The sequence below is a fragment of the Schistocerca serialis genome, chromosome 4, assembly GCF_023864345.2.
Source record: "Schistocerca serialis cubense isolate TAMUIC-IGC-003099 chromosome 4, iqSchSeri2.2, whole genome shotgun sequence".
NCBI classification, from domain to species: Eukaryota; Metazoa; Arthropoda; class Insecta; order Orthoptera; family Acrididae; genus Schistocerca; species Schistocerca serialis.
Window position 1 is genome coordinate 317,009,298 of NC_064641.1, and position 21,422 is coordinate 317,030,719.

Here is a 21,422-nt window from a genome sequence, read left to right on the forward strand (position 1 = left end):
ACAAATCAAAGGCATCTAAACTGATAATGTTCTCACTGTCTCTTGATTTCAACACAGTAAAATTCACTGTCCGAGTGTGAGATTTGTACGTGGCCAGCAACCTACACTGTCCAAGCACTGTTATTTCCTGTCCATTGCAAGCAGTGAGATGCTTTCTAGATTTAGAAAGATGTGGTGAGCCTAATTGTTCATATGTGGCCTGATTTAGCAAGGTTATTAAGGAATCCCTGTCTAACTGAATGTTCACACGATGGCCAGCAATTCATAGTGAGACAAATAGTTTGTTAGAATATCACTGCACAGCACTAGGGTTAGAATTGGGCACAACCTTAATCTTACTTTTGGCAGAACCCATTGTAGGTTTAGAAGACGCAGCGTCCACTGCATGCACACAAGCCTCTTTTTCTGAGAGCACGCAAAATTGGTGTTTTTGTGCTATTGTGAAAAAACTGCTTGGACTTAGCCTTTTTTTTTCCCACATGTGTAACACGTTGCATTATGTGAAGGGCAATTTTGTCATTTTATGGTGAGCAGAAAATCTAGGGCAAGACCTCACTAAGTTCACAGGCCTGTTTACCTGTCTATGCGGCTGTCCATGTGGCTGTGTACATGGTTGTTGTTGTGCCTGCTTGGGGTAGTCATGAGCAAGGAGCGACTCGACCCAACAAATCAGGGCCTGGTCAAACTTATCGGCCACTATGGCACCCGAATCATACTGCTCTGAAGTTTTGCAATACTTGGGGAAGTAATGGATCAGAGTACTTTAAGATCTGTTCCCATATACTACTATCTGGGACACTGAATGTTATTGCATCCCTAACCATTAGGCTGCTGTAAGAGTTTCCACAACTACACTTAAATTTACACTTCTTAGTCATGCCTGTTAGTTCTGTGTACCACTGATGGTACGTCTGTTCCAGCTTTTCCTGCAAGCAAAAAAACTGATATCTGGCTGCAGCTACTTGGACCTGCTAGTCAAAATATTGAATTAATGCCACAATTACTTCTTCATAGCTGAGTTTGTGGGAGACACAGTTGGAAATAGTTTTTGTATTAACCTGAACACTGGGGACCCTGCAATCAAAAGAAAGTATTGTAGTTTCATAGTACCTTGAACTCGATTAACTTCACAATGTGCTTGAAACTGTGTCAGCTATTTGAACCACTCCTCTTCAGTGTCATTAAATTGCCAGAATGGGTATGCTGGTCAGTGGCACTTGTTGGGCTAGTCGGTTGTTGTTGTTGTTGTTGTTCCTGTGTGGTCGACATGGTGTGTGCAGCCAGAAGTTGTTGTACCGTCATCAGCAAAGTAGTAATTTGTTGGGTCTGAAGCTGAAAAGCTTGTATTAGAGCCATCACATTGATTGTCTGTGGCTGAGGTGGAGGAGCAGGGGCTGGTGGGGACGCGGTAGCCATGGTTTACACAAATATATTATAGCAAAAAAGGAAGCAAAGCCTCTGAAAAGAGAAATTTGATTAGTTCTGTGGCACCCCTCCTGAATACGTGCAAGAACACAACAAAAAACCAGCAAACACTTGAATATGATCACCCCTGTAATTTGAAACAAGCAAAATCTGCACCAAATTTTATTCATCACCATTTTTTTGCATTGTCTCGTTGTCACTATAGACTTTTACCGTGGGAGGCAAGCAGAGGATGTTGGTTGGTCGCCAGTATCCTCTTTCTATAACACAAATTGCTAGGTTATATTAACTGGGTTCTTTATTCATAAGAATAGAAAATTACTTAACTCAAGATAGTCCAGGTGTTGTGGTATAAGCTCTCCATAATAGACCAGATTAGCCTCACTGCTGGTGAAGTGCAAGTCCGCTGTGCACACTACTCTGGTTGCTATGTGCTGCCTGCGACTGTCTGTGAGTGCAAGTGACTGGGCTGTGACTGATGTCTCGGTGACTTACTGGATGACAGGCTGGAACATCCTGGGCCATCCGGTCCACAGTGGCAATCTAAATACTGGTGATCGAGAGGGTGTTGGCAGGGTATTTCTTGCGAGTTTGTACTTGGCCTCTCTCTTGATAGGCTTGTTGCTTGCACCTACTATCAATCTTTACACAACCTCTTTGCCACCTGGTGGGCTGGTGACAGCTTACGCCAGCATATTATTATTATGCTGTTTGTTAACATCAGTTGTTCTATGTCTGTAGAGAAATTTTACCACAGCTTTGACATGTCTCCTGTATGTGACTCAAATGAGTTAGCTTATGTATGTTATGGTATTAAAAACCACAATTCACAAAAAAAATCCTTTTTATTTTACAAGGAACACACAATCCTTCCTAGAGGGAAGCTATTAATATCACAAAATTTTCATTTCCCAAGTATAATTTTATGATTTACACAGTCACATACCCAGTTGAGGTCACAAAGGATATTAACAGAATATTTTTTCCTGTTTAGTTCACCCAAGATTTCACCCAAGAGGTGCAGTACAGTTTCCTCTGTAGAGAATTCTTTATTCAGATGAAATATGAACTAATTAACAAATTCCCTTAAAAAAAAAAAAAAAAAAATCTGGAAAGACATTAATGATTCTATAATAGGATGGTATTTGCTTGATCCTTTTTTCAGATAGATATTGTTACTGCATGTTTAAGCCTGTCAGAAAATATAGTCAAAGCACTTAACTAATTACAAAGATTGCTTAATGGAGAAAAGGGTACTCTCTGTGTTTTAAAATTCATTTCGAAACCTCATTGTAGTAAATGGATTTACTGTCTGTTAATAATCTTATAACATTGGTAATTTCTTTAGAGGTTCCATATTTGAAACTACAGTCTGTTGATGGTGCATATAATGAAATGAGCCTAATGTATCTACAATGGATTCCTTATAGCCCCTTTGCCTGCTGTCACAGCTAGAAAATAATAACTGAATGTTGTGGACAATGATTCTGTTATTACACTACAGATCTTAGTTCCATAGTGAAGTTTTATGATCTGTAGCATCAGAGTACTTGGAAATATAACAAAATCTTTTACAGATTAATCTTTTCATTCACTAAACAAAAATTCATTATTAATCTAAACACTTCTGCAAAGCACCATTAAAAAACTTAAGATAACTGCTAATGTTATTATAAAGTGAGGAAGGTAATTCACAAAAAATTGTGTTAGTACATTACCATTACCATAAAACTGTAAACAGAAGGTTATTTTAATTACATTTCAGACCACTTGAAAATTTCCATTCTTTAATGTTAATAACTTGGCACATCTTTTTTAACTATTAGATATTAAGGATCTAAGCTGTACACCATAAACATTTTAGGATGAACTTTATGTGTCAAATTTGTCTTTGATTTTAATTAGGTCAGACACTGTGTTGCTTAGAAGTTGAACAAATTTAATTTAAAATGCTGTACGAGACATAAAATGGCATCTACTCATCAGGTACCACAGAAGGAGTAATGTGGAATGGTTTAGTGATATTGAATTAAAAAGACCATCACTACCGTTTAAGCTTTTCAATGGTGGAAAATAAGATAAGCTACTGCTGGGAAAAAAGTTGCCTGAAACCTTGCAGAAAAAGTTGTCTTAGATACCTTTCTTGCACCTTATGTTTCTTTCAACCCATTGTTTGTGGTGAATTCTCTTTCTTTCCATCTTTTTTATTTCCTATATTTCCTTTCCCTTTATGAAGTAACTAGAAATACAATGTTATAAGTTTATTATCTTTTTGAAAGATGAAAATATTGTAATCTCTGGTATTCATCTTCAGAACTTCCACAAATGTTAGTTCACTAAATCTCAGAAAATATATAAGTATACAGCCTTTCCATCCTTTTTCATCAAAAATATGATGTTTAGTAGAACCCTCTGGTCTGTTCAAAAGTCCCTATTAAGGAATACAATCTGGACACATCTTGAAAACCATTATGCTCCATTACTCAGTTCATAAAGAAATACTTTCCAACAAGAGAACAAATAATCAGATTTGAAATTTCTGTAAATCTTGAAATTCATTTAAAGAATGTTGAGTGTATTTGGTAACTTACAGTAACAACAAAACTATAATCCATTTATAAAACAAAAGTAATTGGTTGAAAAGTGAAGTTTCGTGAGGGGCAGGACACCTGGACATTAAAATAGGCACCATACTTGATCATGTTTAAATGTTGTTCAAAATCAAAGATAAGCATGCAACTAGAAATGTATATTCTTGCTGCCATTTGCTAACCAAATTCCCCATGTTTTCTCCATCTGATTCAGTTTTCCATTCCCTAACATTAGTTTAAAAATTGTTTATAAATCATAAAAGTGTGATCATAAATTTTTCAGTAATAACTACCATAATTTGTTTGATATAGTTTTTACTGAAATAAAAAATTCACAAAGCTTTTCAAAAATATTTTGTAGCTGAAACAACTGTTAAATGGTGAGAACTGATGAGAAATAAAACACATACACTACTTACTTCAACTGTCCTTTTCCAAGCTTGCTTTGCTGTTAGCTTTAGTCCTAGATCTTGCTACACACACACACACACACACACACACACACACACACACACACACACACAAGCACACATACTGAAAATCTAGCAAATTATTGTTCATAATCAAATGCAGCATCCAATGTTAATAATAAATTATGCAAATCTAAAGAACATCAAAGGGACTGTTCATACTTGTATCAAGCCTCTCATATAAATAACAATGAGGAATGACATCCTTAATATTCTGATAAAAATGTAGGGTTAAAACTTTGAATGCTTACTGGTACTTTCATTTTTTAATGATGTTGCTTGCTTGCATAATAAAAAATAGAATCACACTCTGGAAACATATAACATTAGGCTCCAGATATTAAGTGCTTTCTACTGAATGCTGTAGAAATAGAGATTCTAGAGTGTGGATTCAGTTCTAGCACACATTTCTCACAACATATGTTCCTCCAATTTAAATTATATAGGCCAACATATATATCTCTGTTTATTGATGTAAAGTAATATCTATGAGGGGCATCTAAAAATTTTGGTGAATGGTATTATAAAATATAGGTACAAGCAAAATACCTTTGGTGATCTTTAAACTAATATCTATTAACCACAGAGCAATTTACCGATATCTATACAGCAGATGGAAAATATTACTGAAAGTTTCTTATGGAAATGCTTGAAACATTGTTACCACTTGTATTTGCATGTCAATCAAATCTGATGCAGAAATCTTTGCCTTGACAGTTACCAGTCAGAGAAAATATGAAGCCTGGTAACATGCAACAGTGAATTCTCCACTCGTATTATCAATGCTGTCTTCTGCTTTTCCTTCAGTTTGTATGCTGTAAATCAGAAAATGATTTTCCATGTATCCTAGTCCATGTTAATAACGAAGTAAACAATCTGTTCACTAATCCTCAGCTCCTGTGATATCGCTCTCATAGATTATCAGTAATTTTGTGCAATCATTTGTCACTCTATCTCAGTGGTGTTTGTTATCATTTTAGCTGGCAGTTCCATTTCAAACAGAAAAGCAGTTTAACGGATCAGACACTCTTCCACGTTAAGCCTTTTGTTCCATAGACTTGCACCAACATCGTACACACCTACATCACTGCTTTTCACAGCCTGCAACAAAACTTGATGTGACTTTTCAGAAACATTATGTTTGACTGTCCATAGCAGACAAATCTGTCTCAGACTATGCGTGCAATGTTATGTGGCACTTTTCAACAGATTCTCTTTCTCTCTCTCTCTACCCCCCCCCCCCCCCCTCCTCCAATCATTTACATGTCACGCCATTCACCAAACTTTCTAGACAGACCCTACACTTTGGCTACTACCAAAGGTTTGTTATAAAAATTAAATTTGAGAAGCCCTACATAAAATCATTACGTTATTAATCATTTCCAGTCATTCCTCATAGTTCAGAATATAATAAATGTTAATTAAAACAGTAAATTCTATTTCTATAATGTTATTACAAGCTTGTTATTTATAAACAATTCACCTGGTGCAGAAATTAAATGCAGGGCTGAGGGCTATAATTGGCTGCAAGTATGCTTCTGTTCCTGCTGTTTCTGTTGTGTAAAAACTGTGTATGTGGCTGTACTGGAATGGCCTTTTTCTCAGCAAGTTCATATTTGCTTTAGTTGTAATACATAAATAATTTATGATTTTTACAAGACACATTTTCAGTATTAATGACATCCAGTGAATCACATATATGTTATATCTGTAAATAGGAGTCTTTATGAAACTACTATCTTATGTCACTTCTCTAATACCTAAATGACAAATTTTTATGAATAACACATTTAATTTTACTCAAATGAATGTAAAAATAATGTATGTGATGTGTAGAAATAGATTTTTAACCATTTTTATCCCAACAAAAAAGGTTATCTTTCATAATTTGCATTTTTATGACAGAACTTTTCTTCCCAGGTTTATAAGCATGTCTGAAAATTTTTTCTGTGTGTTTACCATGTTTTTAAATCAATTAAGAATTTCTCTACTATGTTAGTAACTGTGCATCCTACAAAAACATGCAATAAAAATTGTCAGTTATGTTAATCCTGCAGAAGACATTAGTGACAACTTCATCCATGGAACAAAAAATGTGTGGTTTCTCTTGAGTCAGGGATATTCTATATAATCTCAGTGCCATGCATGAATCTGTTGGATGGCATATTTAGTAATGTTTTTTTTTAAAAAAATAAGGCAAGCTTATCAATTGTGTACCCCTTTTAGCACACTGCTTCCTATGAAGCACGATCGCAATATTTCCATTCAAAACATCATGTTACTTTTGTGTGTTAGTTAAGCTATCGAATGTGCATGAAAGAGCCACAGCAACAGCAGCACTGCATGTTTATAATTGTTAGGTGTAGCTTGAGTCAATCATTTTTACAAATAAATATTTATTTATTTACTACTTTATCTAGGTATTTACTTCTTACTTTACTATGCATTAACGCTTCAGGTCAGTAACATTATCACCTCAGATGTTGAAGTGTGACTGGACAACTTATACTCAAGGAGATTTTACACAGAATATGTGAAAAATGCATATAAAGTTCAAAACAGAAAGTATATAAAACACATGTATTCTGTACACAAAGATATGGTAATTAGATCCTAAATAATACTTGAGATAATATAATTTCAATTTACATATGTTGCAGAATTATGGACAGTACTGATGTCCTGAAACACCGTGACATGACAAGAAATCATATTACTTCCACAGAGTATTCTGGTCGCTTTGATGGCAGTAACCAGTTGTTCAGGTATACTTCACAGTTTTATCCAACAGTGAAAAATATGTGCATCACAATTCCTTACTATTACTACACAGTTTTCTCTCTTAAACTTAGATATAATTATTTTTCATTTCCAGTTTTGTATTTTTATTTTTATGTGATCATTGTATTATGAAAATAAATTTATGAGACACACATTGATTGCACTACATAACCTATTTTATTTAACATATCTAGACACCAACAACAAACAGATACAAACAGTACATGTACCCCCAGATAACATGCACTCTCACATTACTCATGTTGCCACCCTTTAAAACACCATACAGCAAACATTGCATTTTACAAACTGTTTAACTCATTCATCTTTGCCCCCTTGAAATCAGTGTTTCTTTCAACAAATTTTAGTCATATATGTTACGTTTTTTATAGCAATAACGAAAATTCTTGGCTGAAACAACACATAAAATAAGGGAAAGGCAACTACTAGCTTACAAAGGACTGGTTTGTGGCACACAGAAATACATAACAGAAAATAGTTAACACTAACATTTGAGCTCTTGCTCTTTTTCTAGTAAGAGTACACACATTCACACGCACAACCAAACAGACACCCAAATGTATGTGGCCATTGTAGCATCAAGACTGATTATTGAATATCAATTATTGAAAGCAGTTGCCTGCATAGATGGAGGTGAGGAGGCGATAGGGAAGAATGCCTGAGGCAAGGAGTAGATAGCAGGTCTTTTGCCAGACGACTCAGCAACTGCACAATAAGACAAAAGAAAGTCAGAGGGCAGAGCATAAAAGGGACAGACAGACAGATGAGGGAAGAGAGAGATAGGAGAAAAGGAGAGGAAGGTGATGATGAAGAGTGAGACAGAGAGGAGAGAGAATAAGGGAGAGGGGTGGAAAAAAGGGAAAGGGGAGAGAGAGAGAGAGAGAGAGAGAGAGAGAGAGATAGAGAGAGATATGGGGAGTTGGGGGCCACAGATGAAAGAGTCATGGGAGAAGGCAGTACACTATATGGATGGGGAAGGACTAGTGTGAACAGAAGAGAGAAGGGAAAAAGCAAGGTGGTAAAGTGGAAGGAAGTTAGCAGAGACTTAGACCATAGGCCAGGAGGATTATGAAAGTGTAGCATATGCTGGAGTTATGGAGAGACCCTCCCCCTCCCCCTGCCCCCAGCCTAAACCTCTGCTAACTCATTTACATTGCCCCCCCCCCCCCCCCATCTTTTCCCTTCACTCTTCAGCCCACACCAGTCTTTCCCCACCCTTGCTGTGTACCAGTGCCTTCTCACAGCACTCTTCCTCCTCCACCCCCTCCCCAAGCAGTCTCTCTCTCTCTCTCTCTCTCTCTCTCTCTCTCTCTCTCTCTCTCCCTCCCTCCGTCTCTCTCTCTCTCTCTCACTATCTCCCCCTCTTCCCTCTTTTTTTCCATATCTCTCCTTTAGTTTCTCCCCTCCCTGTCTGCCTCTTTATCACCGTATTTCTCTCCTTTCTTCACCCTTTCACTGTCTGTATTCCTTATATGATCTATCCTTTTTGTCTTGTTGTGCCATCGCTATCTGATGAAAGACCTGCCTCACATTGACCTGCTACCCCTTCTTGCCTCATGCATCTTTCCCTATCTACCCAGGCAACTGCTTTCAGTAATTAATTTCAGTAATCAGTCCTGCTGCTATCTCAGTTGTGTAAGTCTGGTTGTCCTTGTGATTGTGTTTAATTTTACTAGAAAAAGAGCAAGAACTCAAAAGCTAGTGTTAACTGGTTTCCTTTACATGTTTCTGTGTGCCATGCAGCAATCCTCTATATGTAAGTGGTTGCCTTTCCCATATTTCATAGACTTTTATATTTTTTAATTATTCACACATAAAACTGTTATTTGTTTATATATTTCTAAAAGGAAGTTATGGTAGTTGTTTTACAGTAGCATTTCTAAATTTCTCAGACTTTGATCTTTGCAGAGCTTTGGTAAGTATACCTAACAACTGTTTTTCTGTATTACAGTACTTTATCTTGAATAAATTTTCTTTGTATGGCTCACTAACAAGTGGAATGTCATGTCTATGTGTTTGCTTCATCTAACTGTCTGTCCTGATTTAATCACCTAGATAGCACTTTGATTGTCTACATGAAGTATGGTCTTCACTTCTCTTCTAAATAGCTCTAGCAGTAGGTTCTTGATATCTTTTATTTCTTTCACATATTTTACTGCTGAAATGTAGTCTGCTTTAGTTGATGAAGTAACTACCACATTTCATTTCTTGGATCACCTACTAATGGCGGCACTATTAGAAAAAATAATGTATACAGTTGTACTCCTCCTGTTTCATTAGTCTTGTGCATGATTGACATCACAGTAGACATTCAAATCAATAGTGTCATCTTCTTCATAGTCTATCTTTTTATGAAAAAGACCATAATTCTTTGTATCTGGTAGGCATCTCAGAGTTCTTTTGACATTCTGGTAATATTTTCTCTATGGGTCTACTGTGAAGTGGCTCTCCTAAATGACTGTGAATCCAAGATCTTGCCTGGTTTTACATGACAAATGAAGGAAACTTCGTTTGGCTTCACTATAAGTAAATTTAATGTTTTCATTTTCTTGATTTTCTTCATCTGACTTCCCCTCTAGGACTAATGGAATTTTTCTAGTACTTTCTTCACATACTGTTCTTGGTGTAGAAATATTCCTTCATCTTGTATCTACAGTATTTGTGTCCCTAAGTAAATATATGGATTTTCTTACAAGACATTTCAAAATTCTTCTTAACTTCCTTTGACATTTCTCAATTTTCTCCAAGTCTTGTTTTATGATTAGCCATATACATTCCTTCAGTTACATCTTTAAATGTGCATTGATGTGATTTTGAGTGGATTAGTCCTATTTTTAGGAAATCTATAATATTTTTATTCCATCTGGATGGAGTTTGTTTAAGTCCACACAGAACTACCTTCAAAACACAAATCTCGCCAGCACTTTTTATCCTTATTAAAATTTCTTCATCCATTTTCCCATAAAGAAAGGCTGTTTTCACATCAAACACTCTCATATGAAAGTTATTCTCTGCTGCTTGAGTTAATAACAGTCTTAGTGAACAGATATTTCTACTGGGCTGAATAATTCCTGATAACTTATATCCTTTTCTTGTTCAAAACCTCTGACAAGCAGCCTAGCTTTACTTTAAAAATCCATTTACTTGTCAAGATTTCTTTCCCTATTGCCTCCTTTGGATTCACCAACTTAAAAGTGTCATTCTTCTCAAGTGAATTCTTTCTTCTTCTCTTGCTTTTATCCACTTTTCTTTACCTGTACCAGATGGATTATATAATGATAAGATGGAGTTTTAGGAACAAGGTTTCAAATTTTAAGACATTTCCAGGAACAGATGTGGATTCTGACCACAATCTATTGGTTATGAACTGTAGATTAAAACTGAAGAAACTGCAAAAAGGTGGGAATTTAAGGAGATGTGATCTGGATAAAGTGACAGAACCAGATGTTGTAGAGAGTTTCACGGAGAGCATTAGGGAACGATTGACAGGGATGGGGGAAAGAAATACAGTAGAAGAAGAACTGGTAGCTTTGAGGGATGAAATAGTGAAGGCAGCAGAGGATCAAGTAGGTAAAAGACAAGGCTTAGGAGAAATCCTTGGGTAACAGAACGTTTGTGTGTGACATATAAACCAGTTGTTTCCTTAATTCTGAGCAAGCTGTGGATGTTTCATTTCTGTATATATCGCTTGAGCCACCAAACAGAGCTATAAAGTCGCCTGAAGATAACTCCATAATTAATCTACAGTTCATAACCAATAGATTGTGGTCAGAGTCCACATATGTCCCTGTAAATGTCTTACAGTTTAAAACCTGGTTCCTAAATCTCTGTCTTATTGGAGGAGATAAAGGATTTAAAACATAACTGTAACTAAGGCACACAACAGAATGCAAGTAAATTGTATGACAAATTTCACTGAGATACAAGAACTTGTATCAACACTAAAACAAGTTATAGTGTGTGTAAAAACTATGAGAGAGGAGGCAAAAATGGTGTCATATGCATTTTATGTGAAAGAGAGCTCAATTTACAGTACAAAAAACTCAGTCCGTCGCAAAAACAGCTGAAAACACAATATTGGAATGGGAATGTGATACTGGTAACAGCAGAGAATTACCAGATTCACCAATTCCTTTAAAAAGCCAATATAACGTCCAAAGTAGTGTAAGTGACGACTCTGCATCATAAAATGCTACTGCAAACACTCAGATACCTAAACCAGCCATTTCTGCACCCCTGAAGACTTGCAGACTACAACATGAACCTATGCCGCAGCAAAAAATTCGTGGTTGCCTGATGAAACTTTATATTCTAGCTGATAGCCATGGATGCAGAATCGCCTCCTGTGTTAACTAGACAGCAGTTTAAAAGCCACGAGCTTTGTCAAGCCAGGAGTGCTCCTCTCAGAAATTATGGAGTTATCATCAGGTGACTTTATAGCTCTGTTTGGTGACTCAAACGATATGTACAGAAACGAAATGTCCACAGCTTGATCAGAATTAAGGAAACAACTGGTTCATATGTCACACAAAAACATTCACTTTGTGACCATTCTCCACCGCTACAATTTTCCACATTGGTCTTGTGTAAATAAGGAGATCAGAGTAACCAAAGACCTTCTTTCTGATATATGCAAGCAATTAAAAAATGTTGATGTTATTGATATTAGTTACATTGGGCACAGGTTTCACACATTACATGACCTTCACTTGAACAGTCTAAGGAAGGAAATTGTGACCCAGAAATTACTGGAAAAAATCAAGAGGCACCTGCAAATATCTGCAACACAAACAGCAGTGTCAGTAAAATTACAAAAGCCAGTGGCAGAAAGTACAACACAAATGACAGCACCAGCAGTACCACCCCCCCCCCCCCCCCCACCGCAACCACCACCATCGACAACATAAAAAACAACAGAAGAAACAGCAATAACAACTAAACCTACATCAACAGCAGAAGAACCATCAGTAGCTGAGGTAAAACCAACATCAGTTACAGCAGCAGCCCTCCTCCAGCAGAAACAGTGTCAGTAAAAAACAGCAAATGCAGTCACTGTACGAGAAAGCATGTCAATGACAGCATCAACAGCAGCAGCCACTGAACCCTCAACAACAGTAGCAGCTGATCAACGCCACCTGAGGAGGAGCCAAAGGCTAGGTACAGCTGCTTCGCTTAGTGATGATTTTTTATGGCACCAAAAGAAGAAAAGGAAGAGATTCTGACAAATCAACCTGAAAAATTGCAGATAAGTGTCAAAAATCAGCAACAAAGGAGCGCTTCACCAGTTATTGACAAAATAACAAATACTTGCAAAACTTTCAAGATAATGAGTCAAAACATTCAGTGTCTGAAGAATAAAGTGTTAGAATTAGAAGTCGCCATAAACTACTTTGTAGATATTTCTTGTATTTGTCTATCAGAACGTTGATGCAGGCTCAGTGAATTAAGTCTTATAAATATAAGTAATTTTGAATTAGCATCTCATTATTGCCACAATGTTTGTAAAAGTAGTGGAGTATGCATGTACACTAGGGCTGGGTTGCAGTATAAAGTTAGATCTGAAACATACCACCCAAATATCGAGAAACATTTTGAATCATGTGCCATTGAGCTAAAATCTGAGGAGAAGTATAAAAATCTAACTGTCATATTAATATACAGGTCAGCATTAGGCGAAAAAACAATTTTTTTAAAAAAATTTGGAAGCAGTGCTAAACATTTTGTATGACAATGAAGTTAACTTATTACTATGTGGGAATTTTAATATCAACCTGTTAATTGAAAATTAAGAAAAAAGACAGCTTTTGAGTATCCTAAACAGATTTCACATTAAACCATTCTTCACAGACCCCCACTAGAATAACAGAGTCATCTTCATCCCTATTAGATAATATCGTTACAAATATCGAAAACAATGTTACTGAGGCACAAAACGTAAACTTAGGTCTTTCAGACCACAACATACTAGTAACATAAACTCTTCTGTACCTGAGATGGTTAAATGCAAGTGGAAATACAGGGTGATTCAAAAAGAATACCACAACTTTAAAAATGTGTATTTAATGAAAGAAACATAATATAACCTTCTGTTATACATCATTACAAAGAGTATTTAAAAAGGTTTTTTTTCACTCAAAAACAAGTTCAGAGATGTTCAATATGGCCCCCTCCAGACACAAGAGCAATATCAACCCAATACTCCAACTCGTTCCACACTCTCTGTAGCACATCAGGCATAACAGTTTGGATAGCTGCTGTTATTTCTCGTTTCAAATCATCAATGGTGGCTGAGAGAGGTGGCTGAAACACCATATCCTTAACATACCCCCATAAGAAAAAATCGCAGGGGGTAAGATCAGGGCTTCTTGGAGGCCAGTGATGAAGTGCTCTGTCACGGGCTGCCTGGCGGCCGATCCATCGCCTCAGGTAGTTGACGTTCAGGTAGTTACGGACAGATAAGTGCCAATGTGGTGGTGCTCCATCCTGCTGAAATATGAATTGTTGTGCTTCTTGTTCGAGCTGAGGGAACAGCCAATTCTCTAACATCTCCAGATACTGTAGTCCAGTTACAGTAGCACCTTCGAAGAAAAAGGGACCAAAAACTTTATTGGCTGAAATGGCACAGAAAACGTGCACCTTAGGCGAGTCACGTTCATACTGAGTTGTTTCCCGCGGATTCTCAGTGCCCCATATACAGACATTGTGACGGTTGACTTTCCCGTTAGTGTGGAAAGTTGCTTCATCACTAAACACAATCTTTGAAATGAAAGATTCATCTGTTTCCATTTGAGCAAGGATAAAATCACAGAAATCGATTCTTTTAATCTTATCAGCTGCAGACAGTGCTTGAACCAATTTCAGATGATAAGGTTTCATAACTAACCTTTTTCGTAGGACTCTCCATACAGTTGATTGTGGAATTTGCAGCTCTCTGCTAGCTCTGCGAGTCGATTTTCCTGGGCTGCGAACAAATGCTTGCTGGATGCGTGCTACATTTTCATCACTCGTTCTTGGCCGTCCAGAACTTTTCCCTTCGCACAAACACCCATTCTCTATAAACTGTTTATACCAACGTTTAATACACCACCTATCAGGAGGTTTAACACGATACTTCATTCGAAATGCACGCTGAACAACTGTCGTCGATTCACTTCTGCCATACTCAATAACACAAAAAGCTTTCTGTTGAGCGGTCGCCATCGTAGCATCAACTGACGCTGACGCCTAGTCAACAGCGCCTCAAGCGAACAAATGTACAACTAAATGAAACTTTATAGCTCCCTTAATTCGCCGACAGATAGTGCTTAGCTCTGCCTTTTGTCGTTGCAGAGTTTTAAATTCCTAAAGTTGTGGTATTCTTTTTGAATCACCCTGTATAAAAGGCACTTCTACCCAGAAAAGGTTAATATTTTTATTCAATGGTTAGCAAAAGAAACCTGGGAAGATGTGTTCTCAAAATCATCAACTGATGTATCATTCAATGAATTTTATAAAACTTTCATGTCCAAATTTGAGATGTGTTTTCCAAAAAAGCTGACAAGAATTAATGTCATACCAAAAAACAACAGCCAGTGGATAACACCTGCTATCGGAGTACCCCATCAAAAGCTAAAACTTCTCAATCAACTGAGAAAAGACAACCAAGATGGACACTTTGCAGAATATATTAAGACATATAAGAAAATTTATAAGAAAGTAATTAAAACAGCCAAGACAATGCACAATGACAAAGTAATCATAGGAACAGCAAACAAGTTGAAAGCAATATGGAATATAGTAAAAAAGGAAACAAACAAAAGTGTTAAAAAGCAAGATGACATTGTATTAAAAGATGATATGGTGTGTTACTCAGAAAAGGTACTCTAGCAAATTACATAAATGACTATTTCATAAACACTCCAGACAATCTGAGTAAAAATTTTGCTAGTAACAGCAGTACCACAGTTCAAATAAAGCAACATGGTAATTCAATATTACTATATCCCACAAATAAATTAGAAGTTCTTAATATAATAAAAACAATCAAGAATAAAATGTCTTCTGGAACTGATGAGCTACCAGGTTCAGTCATAATTAAATGTGCTAGTGTCATAGCAAAACCATTCTCACATATCATTAACAGAAGGGGCATTCTCACAAAGATCAAAAATTTCAAAAATAAAACCATTGTATAAACACTTGGCTTAAGAACCATGAAAGAAGGTTGTATACATGGAAGAACCCTGGAGATACTAAAAGATATCAGATAGATTATATAATGGTAAGACAGAGATATAGGAACCAGGTTTTAAATTGTAAGACATTTCCAGGAGCAGATGTGCACTCTGACCACAATCTATTGATTATAACCTGTAGATTAAAACTGAAGAAACTGCAAAAAGGTGGGAATTTAAGGAGATGGGACCTGGATAAACTGAAAGAACCAGAGGTTGTACAGAGTTTCAGGGAGAGCATAAGGGAACAATTGACAGGAATGGGGGAAAGAAATACAGTAGAAGAAGTAGTGAAGGCAGCAGAAGATCAAGTAGGTAAAAAGACGAGGGCTAGTAGAAATCCTTGGGTAACAGAAGAAATATTGAATTTAATTGATGAAAGGAGAAAATATAAAAATGCAGTAAATGAAGCAGGCAAAAAGGAATACAAATGTCTCAAAAATGAGATCGACAGGAAATGCAAAATGGCTAAGCAGGGATGGCTAGTGGACAAATGTAAAGATGTAGAGACTTATCTCACTAGGGGTAAGATAGATACTGCCTACAGGAAAATTAGAGAGACCTTTGGAGATAAGAGAACGACTTGTATGAATATCAAGAGCTCAGATGGAAACCCAGTTCTAAGCAAAGAAGGGAAAGCAGAAAGGTGGAAGGAGTATATAGAGGGTCTATACAAGGGCGATGTACTTGAGAAAAATATTATTCAAATGGAACAGGACGTAGATGAAGATGAAATGGGAGATACGATACTGCGTGAAGAGTTTGACAGAGCTCTGAAAGACATGAGTCGAAACAAGGCCCCGGGAGTAGACAACTTTCCTTTGGAACTACTGACGGCCTTGGGAGAGCCAGTCCTGACAAAACTCTACCATCTGGTGAGCAACATGTATGAAACAGGCGAAATACCCTCAGACTTCAAGAAGAATATAATAATTCCAATCCCAAAGAAAGCAGGTGTTGACAGATGTGAAAATTACCGAACAATCAGTTTAATAAGCCACAGCTGCAAAATACTAACACGAATTCTTTACAGACGAATGGAAAAACTAGTAGAAGCCGACCTCGGGGAAGATCAGTTTGGATTCCGTACAAACACTGGAACACGTGAGGCAATACTGACCTTACGACTTATCTTAGAAGAAAGATTAAGGAAAAGCAAACCTACATTTCTAGCATTTGTAGACTTAGAGGAAGCTTTTGACAATGTTGACTGGAATACTCTCTTTCAAACTCTAAAGGTGGCAGGGGCAAAATACAGGGAGCGGCAGGCTATTTACAATTTGTACAGAAACCAGATGGCAGTTATAAGAGTCGAGGGACATGAAAGGGAAGCTGTGGTTGGGAAGGGAGTAAGACAGGGTTGTAGTCTCTCCCCGATGTTATTCAATCTGTATATTGAGCAAGCAGTAAAGGAAACAAAAGAAAAATTCAGAGTAGGTATTAAAATCCATGGAGAAGAAATAAACACTTTGAGGTTCACCGATGACATTGTAATTCTGTCAGAGACAGCAAAGGACTTGGAAGAGCAGTTGAATGGAATGGACAGTGTCTTGAAAGGAGGATATAAGATGAACATCAGCAAAAGCAAAACAAGGATAATGGAATGTAGTCGAATTAAGTCGGGTGATGCTGAGGGAATTAGATTAGGAAATGAGACACTTAAAGTAGTAAAGGAGTTTTGCTATTTGGGGAGCAAAATAACTGATGATGGTCGAAGTAGAGAGGATATAAAATGTAGACTGGCAATGGCAAGGAAAGCGTTTCTGAAGAAGAGAAATTTGTTAACATCGAGTATAGATTTAAGTGTCAGGAAGTCATTTCTGAAAGTATTTGTATGGAGTGTAGCCATGTATGGAAGTGAAACATGGATGATAAATAGTTTTGACAAGAAGAGAATAGAAGCTTTCGAAATGTGGTGCTACAGAAGAATGCTGAAGATTAGATGGGTAGACCACATAACTAACGAGGAAGTATTGAATAGGATTGGCGAGAAGAGAAGTTTGTGGCACAACTTGACCAGAAGAAGGGATCGGTTGGTTCTGAGGCATCAAGGGATCACCAATTTAGTATTGGAGGGCAGCGTGGAGGGTAAAAATCGTAGAGGGAGACCAAGAGATGAATACACTAAGCAGATTCAGAAGGATGTAGGTTGCAGTAGGTACTGGGAGATGAAGAGGCTTGCACGGGATAGAGTAGCATGGAGAGCTGCATCAAACCAGTCTCAGGACTGAAGACCACAACAACAACAACATAAAATGGGTGATATATATGACGTGGGAAACTATAGACCAATAGCTTAGTTTTCTGTATTTTCAAAAATATTAGAGACTGTCATGAAAAATATAATTACAAATTACCCCAAAAAATTCAATTTCTTTTCTGTAACAGAACATGGTTTTTGCAAAGGCTTGAGTACAGAAACAGCAATTACCCAATTCATCAAAAACATTGTAATAGGATTTGACAGAAATAATAGTACAGTACGAATAAACTTGGACTTTTCCAAGGCATTCGACATTGTTGATCGTGATATCTAGCTAGACAAACTAGAAGCTATAGGTATATGAGGAGTTGCGTTAAAATGGTATCAGTCATATCTCCACAATAGAGAACAGGTAGTAGAATTTACCTCAGCAAACAATAAAAATCAAAACATTGTGCCCAGATCGTACATGCAGACTGTACCAATCAGAGTACCTCAGGGCAGCGTTCTAGGACCTAGTATAGTAGTAGCTTTATTCATCCATAGATCTCTTTTTACATGGATATAGGACATGTCAAAGTATTTACAAGTTTAGATCAATTTAAAATAAGCTAATTTGTGTACACATATATTTACAGACTTCTAGTTAGAGAGTTAGAGACAATCATTAGATTTACTCCTGGTATACAGTACTTTTTTACAAAAACTTATTAAATAATGTAATGCCACACTGGTCACTTGTATCTCACTATCAATCACTGCACACACTATACACATGTTGTTTCATACACTTCACTCACTACACACACACACACACACACACACACACACAAACACACACACACACACATACACTGGTGATCTCTGGGCTATTTTCTGTATTACAACTTCCCATTTGCTATCCTGAAAAACTCTGTCTGCATCCCTCCATAATGAGTGAGATGTTGAACTCAGAAAGAGGTGTTAGTATTGTGCTATGCATAGCTTGGGGTAAGTATTTCTAGAAAGGAAAACAGAAGGGACAAAAACAAAGTGAAGGTGTTATTTGGAATGTTGAATGTTTTATAATCATTATTATTGTTATTTATTTGTATAACATTTTTTTTATGAAACCCCTATTCTGTTTTATTTAAGTAATCCTTCAATGTATAAAATGTATTGCGTGACAGGTACTACTTAGCTGCACTTTAAATAAGTGTATTTTTGCAATTTCTTTAATTTCTTTTGGTAATTTACTGTACAGTTTTATTCCTAGGTAGAAAATGCTGTTTTGAGTGTTATGTTTATTTTTTTCTTGGTAAATGTAAGTTGAGTCAATCTCTTGTTGCATGGTCATGGACAGAGCTGTTTGTGCAGTAATTATCAATGTTATTTTTGATGTGTGTAACTGACTGCTAAATGTATTCACATAGAGCAGTTAAAATCCCCAGTGTTTTGAACAGATCCTTACAATGAGCTCGACTAGTATTGTTGGTCATTATTCATATGGCTCTTTTCTGGAGTTTGAAAACTGTGTTCATTTTTTGTGCATATGTTCCCCAAAAAAGGATGCCACAGCTAAGAATCGTTTGTACATATGAATAATATGCAACTAAAAGACACTGCATGTTACACACTGATGATAGGATTCTAAGGGCATAACAGAATAGGAAAATAAGAATTCTGCTTATAGGTAGCAGTCATGGGAGGCATGTGGGCCAACAGCTTCAGGAGAAATTATGGGCAGAGTACCAGGTCAGCTACGCAAAGACTTTGAGAAGGAAAAATCAGGTAATTATAGTTGGGGGAGAAGGAAACAGACTGGCTATGAATCCAAGATATAGCATTAGGAGTGACCTGGATAAAATAGGAGCAGAAACTGGGCACATGAATGTGGAGTTTGCGGAGGTCTTTCAGCACCATGATCATCCCTGGGTAAACACTGCTATAAGGCGTGTTAACACTGAGCTGAACAGGATGCTCAAGACACTGGCAAAGTCTCACATGAGTGTTGTTCCAGTTGATGCTATTGGTAGGTGGGGTTACGCTACACATAGCCTGCACCTTAATAGGAAGGGGAAAGATAAGTTAGCTTCTCTTTTAGCAGATACTGTAAGGGGGCCACAGTCACACAAGGGGTGATCCCTGTGGTTATTGGAATCAGGCAGACAGGTTTTTTAGGTTAAAGCCAAATTCCAGACAGACAGCAACCATGGAAAATAGAAGAAAAGAAACTTCATGCACAGCAAACAGGGGTAAAGCTAAAGGTATCAACTTACCTCACCAAAATATCAGGGGAATAAAAAATAGAGTAGATGAGCTGAGAATGTGTTTAGATGATCTCAAAAATAAGAATGAGATAGATATACTTTGTCTGTCTGAGAACCATGTAACTATGGGAATGGAAAATGTCAGTATAAATGGGTATAATTTAGCATCTTACACTTGTAGATCTAGTATGGATAAAGGAGGAGTTGCCATTTTCATAAAGCAAGGGTATAAATAAAGAACTGTTGAAGTAACCAAATTTTGTGTTGATCAGCACTTTGAGATTTGTGCATGTGAACTTCAGCTAGATAATGTTATGTTGATATTAGCAATAGTGTACAGGTCTCCACTAGTAGATTGGGAGCTATTCGTGAAAAAGTTTGACTCCCTATTATGCTGTCTGTCAGAGAAAAAGAAGTTATTAATCTGTGGTGATTTCAATGTTAACTTTCTAAGCAATTCTGATAGGATAAGTGAACTAGAAGTGTTGTTAACAATATATAATTTAGAATCAGCGATCAATTTCCCTACATGTATAGCTCAGGACAGTAGTACTCTAATAGATAACGTATTTGTACAGCAAGAGGATGTAGAACAAACACATGCTTTCCCTGTGGTAAATGGATTATCTGACCATGATGCACAACTGATTAGCTTACAAAACCTAACAGGGTGTACACTTCAGAAACCATTAAGTAAAAGTGTGAGGGTGCTCAACCCAGCATCTATAGATCACTTCAGAGAAAGTTTAAGAAATGTAAACTGGGAAGATGTATATAATGAGCCAAATGCTAATGATAAATGCAGCATATTTCTTGATAAATTTATATCCCTTTCTGAACATTGTTTTCCAAAGAAAATTACTAAATGTAACACCACAAACTTTTCAAAGAAACCTTGGATTACTACAAGTATTAAAGCATCTTCAGAAAGAAAATAAAACTGTATGAGACAGCAAGAACTAGTAAAGATCCAGAAGTAATACTGAGAAAAGTTGTAAGGAAATAAAAAAATATGTATGTTAGAGAAGAAATTAACAACTCCAGCAATCAAATCAAATCAATATGGAATGTTGTTAGAAGGGAGACAGGAAAAGTAACCACTGGGGTAGGTAGTATTACTGTTAATGAGAATGAGACCATCTTAACCAACAGTACACAGGTAACCAATGTATTTAACATTCACTTATTAAGTGTAAGAGAAAAAATTGGTGAGAATAGTGCAAAAGAAAAAGCTAGGCAGTACATGGAAGAGACAGTTTTGAAAAATTTTAGTCAGATTAAGTTTCATCTAACAACCTCTTTTGAAATAAGGAAAATTATTCAATCTTTGAAAAATAAATGTTCTTTTGGAGTAGATGACATCTCTAACAAGTTATTTAAACAATGTGGAGCAATTACAGCTGATGTTTTGAGTCACATATGTAATGCATCACTGTCTCAGGGTATTTTTCCAAGCAGGTTAAAATATG

General features: G+C 36.7%; 1 protein-coding gene across 1 annotated transcript in view; it reads left to right on the forward strand.

The window, feature by feature from the left end:
* LOC126474415 (glutamate receptor ionotropic, NMDA 2D-like) overlaps positions 1-21,422 on the forward strand; it is a 580,517-nt gene that overhangs the window by 530,514 nt on the left and 28,581 nt on the right. The window contains exon 13 of the mRNA XM_050101884.1: positions 7,147-7,251. Coding sequence (XP_049957841.1) covers positions 7,147-7,251 — 105 coding nt within the window. The remainder of the gene's footprint in view (positions 1-7,146; positions 7,252-21,422) is intronic.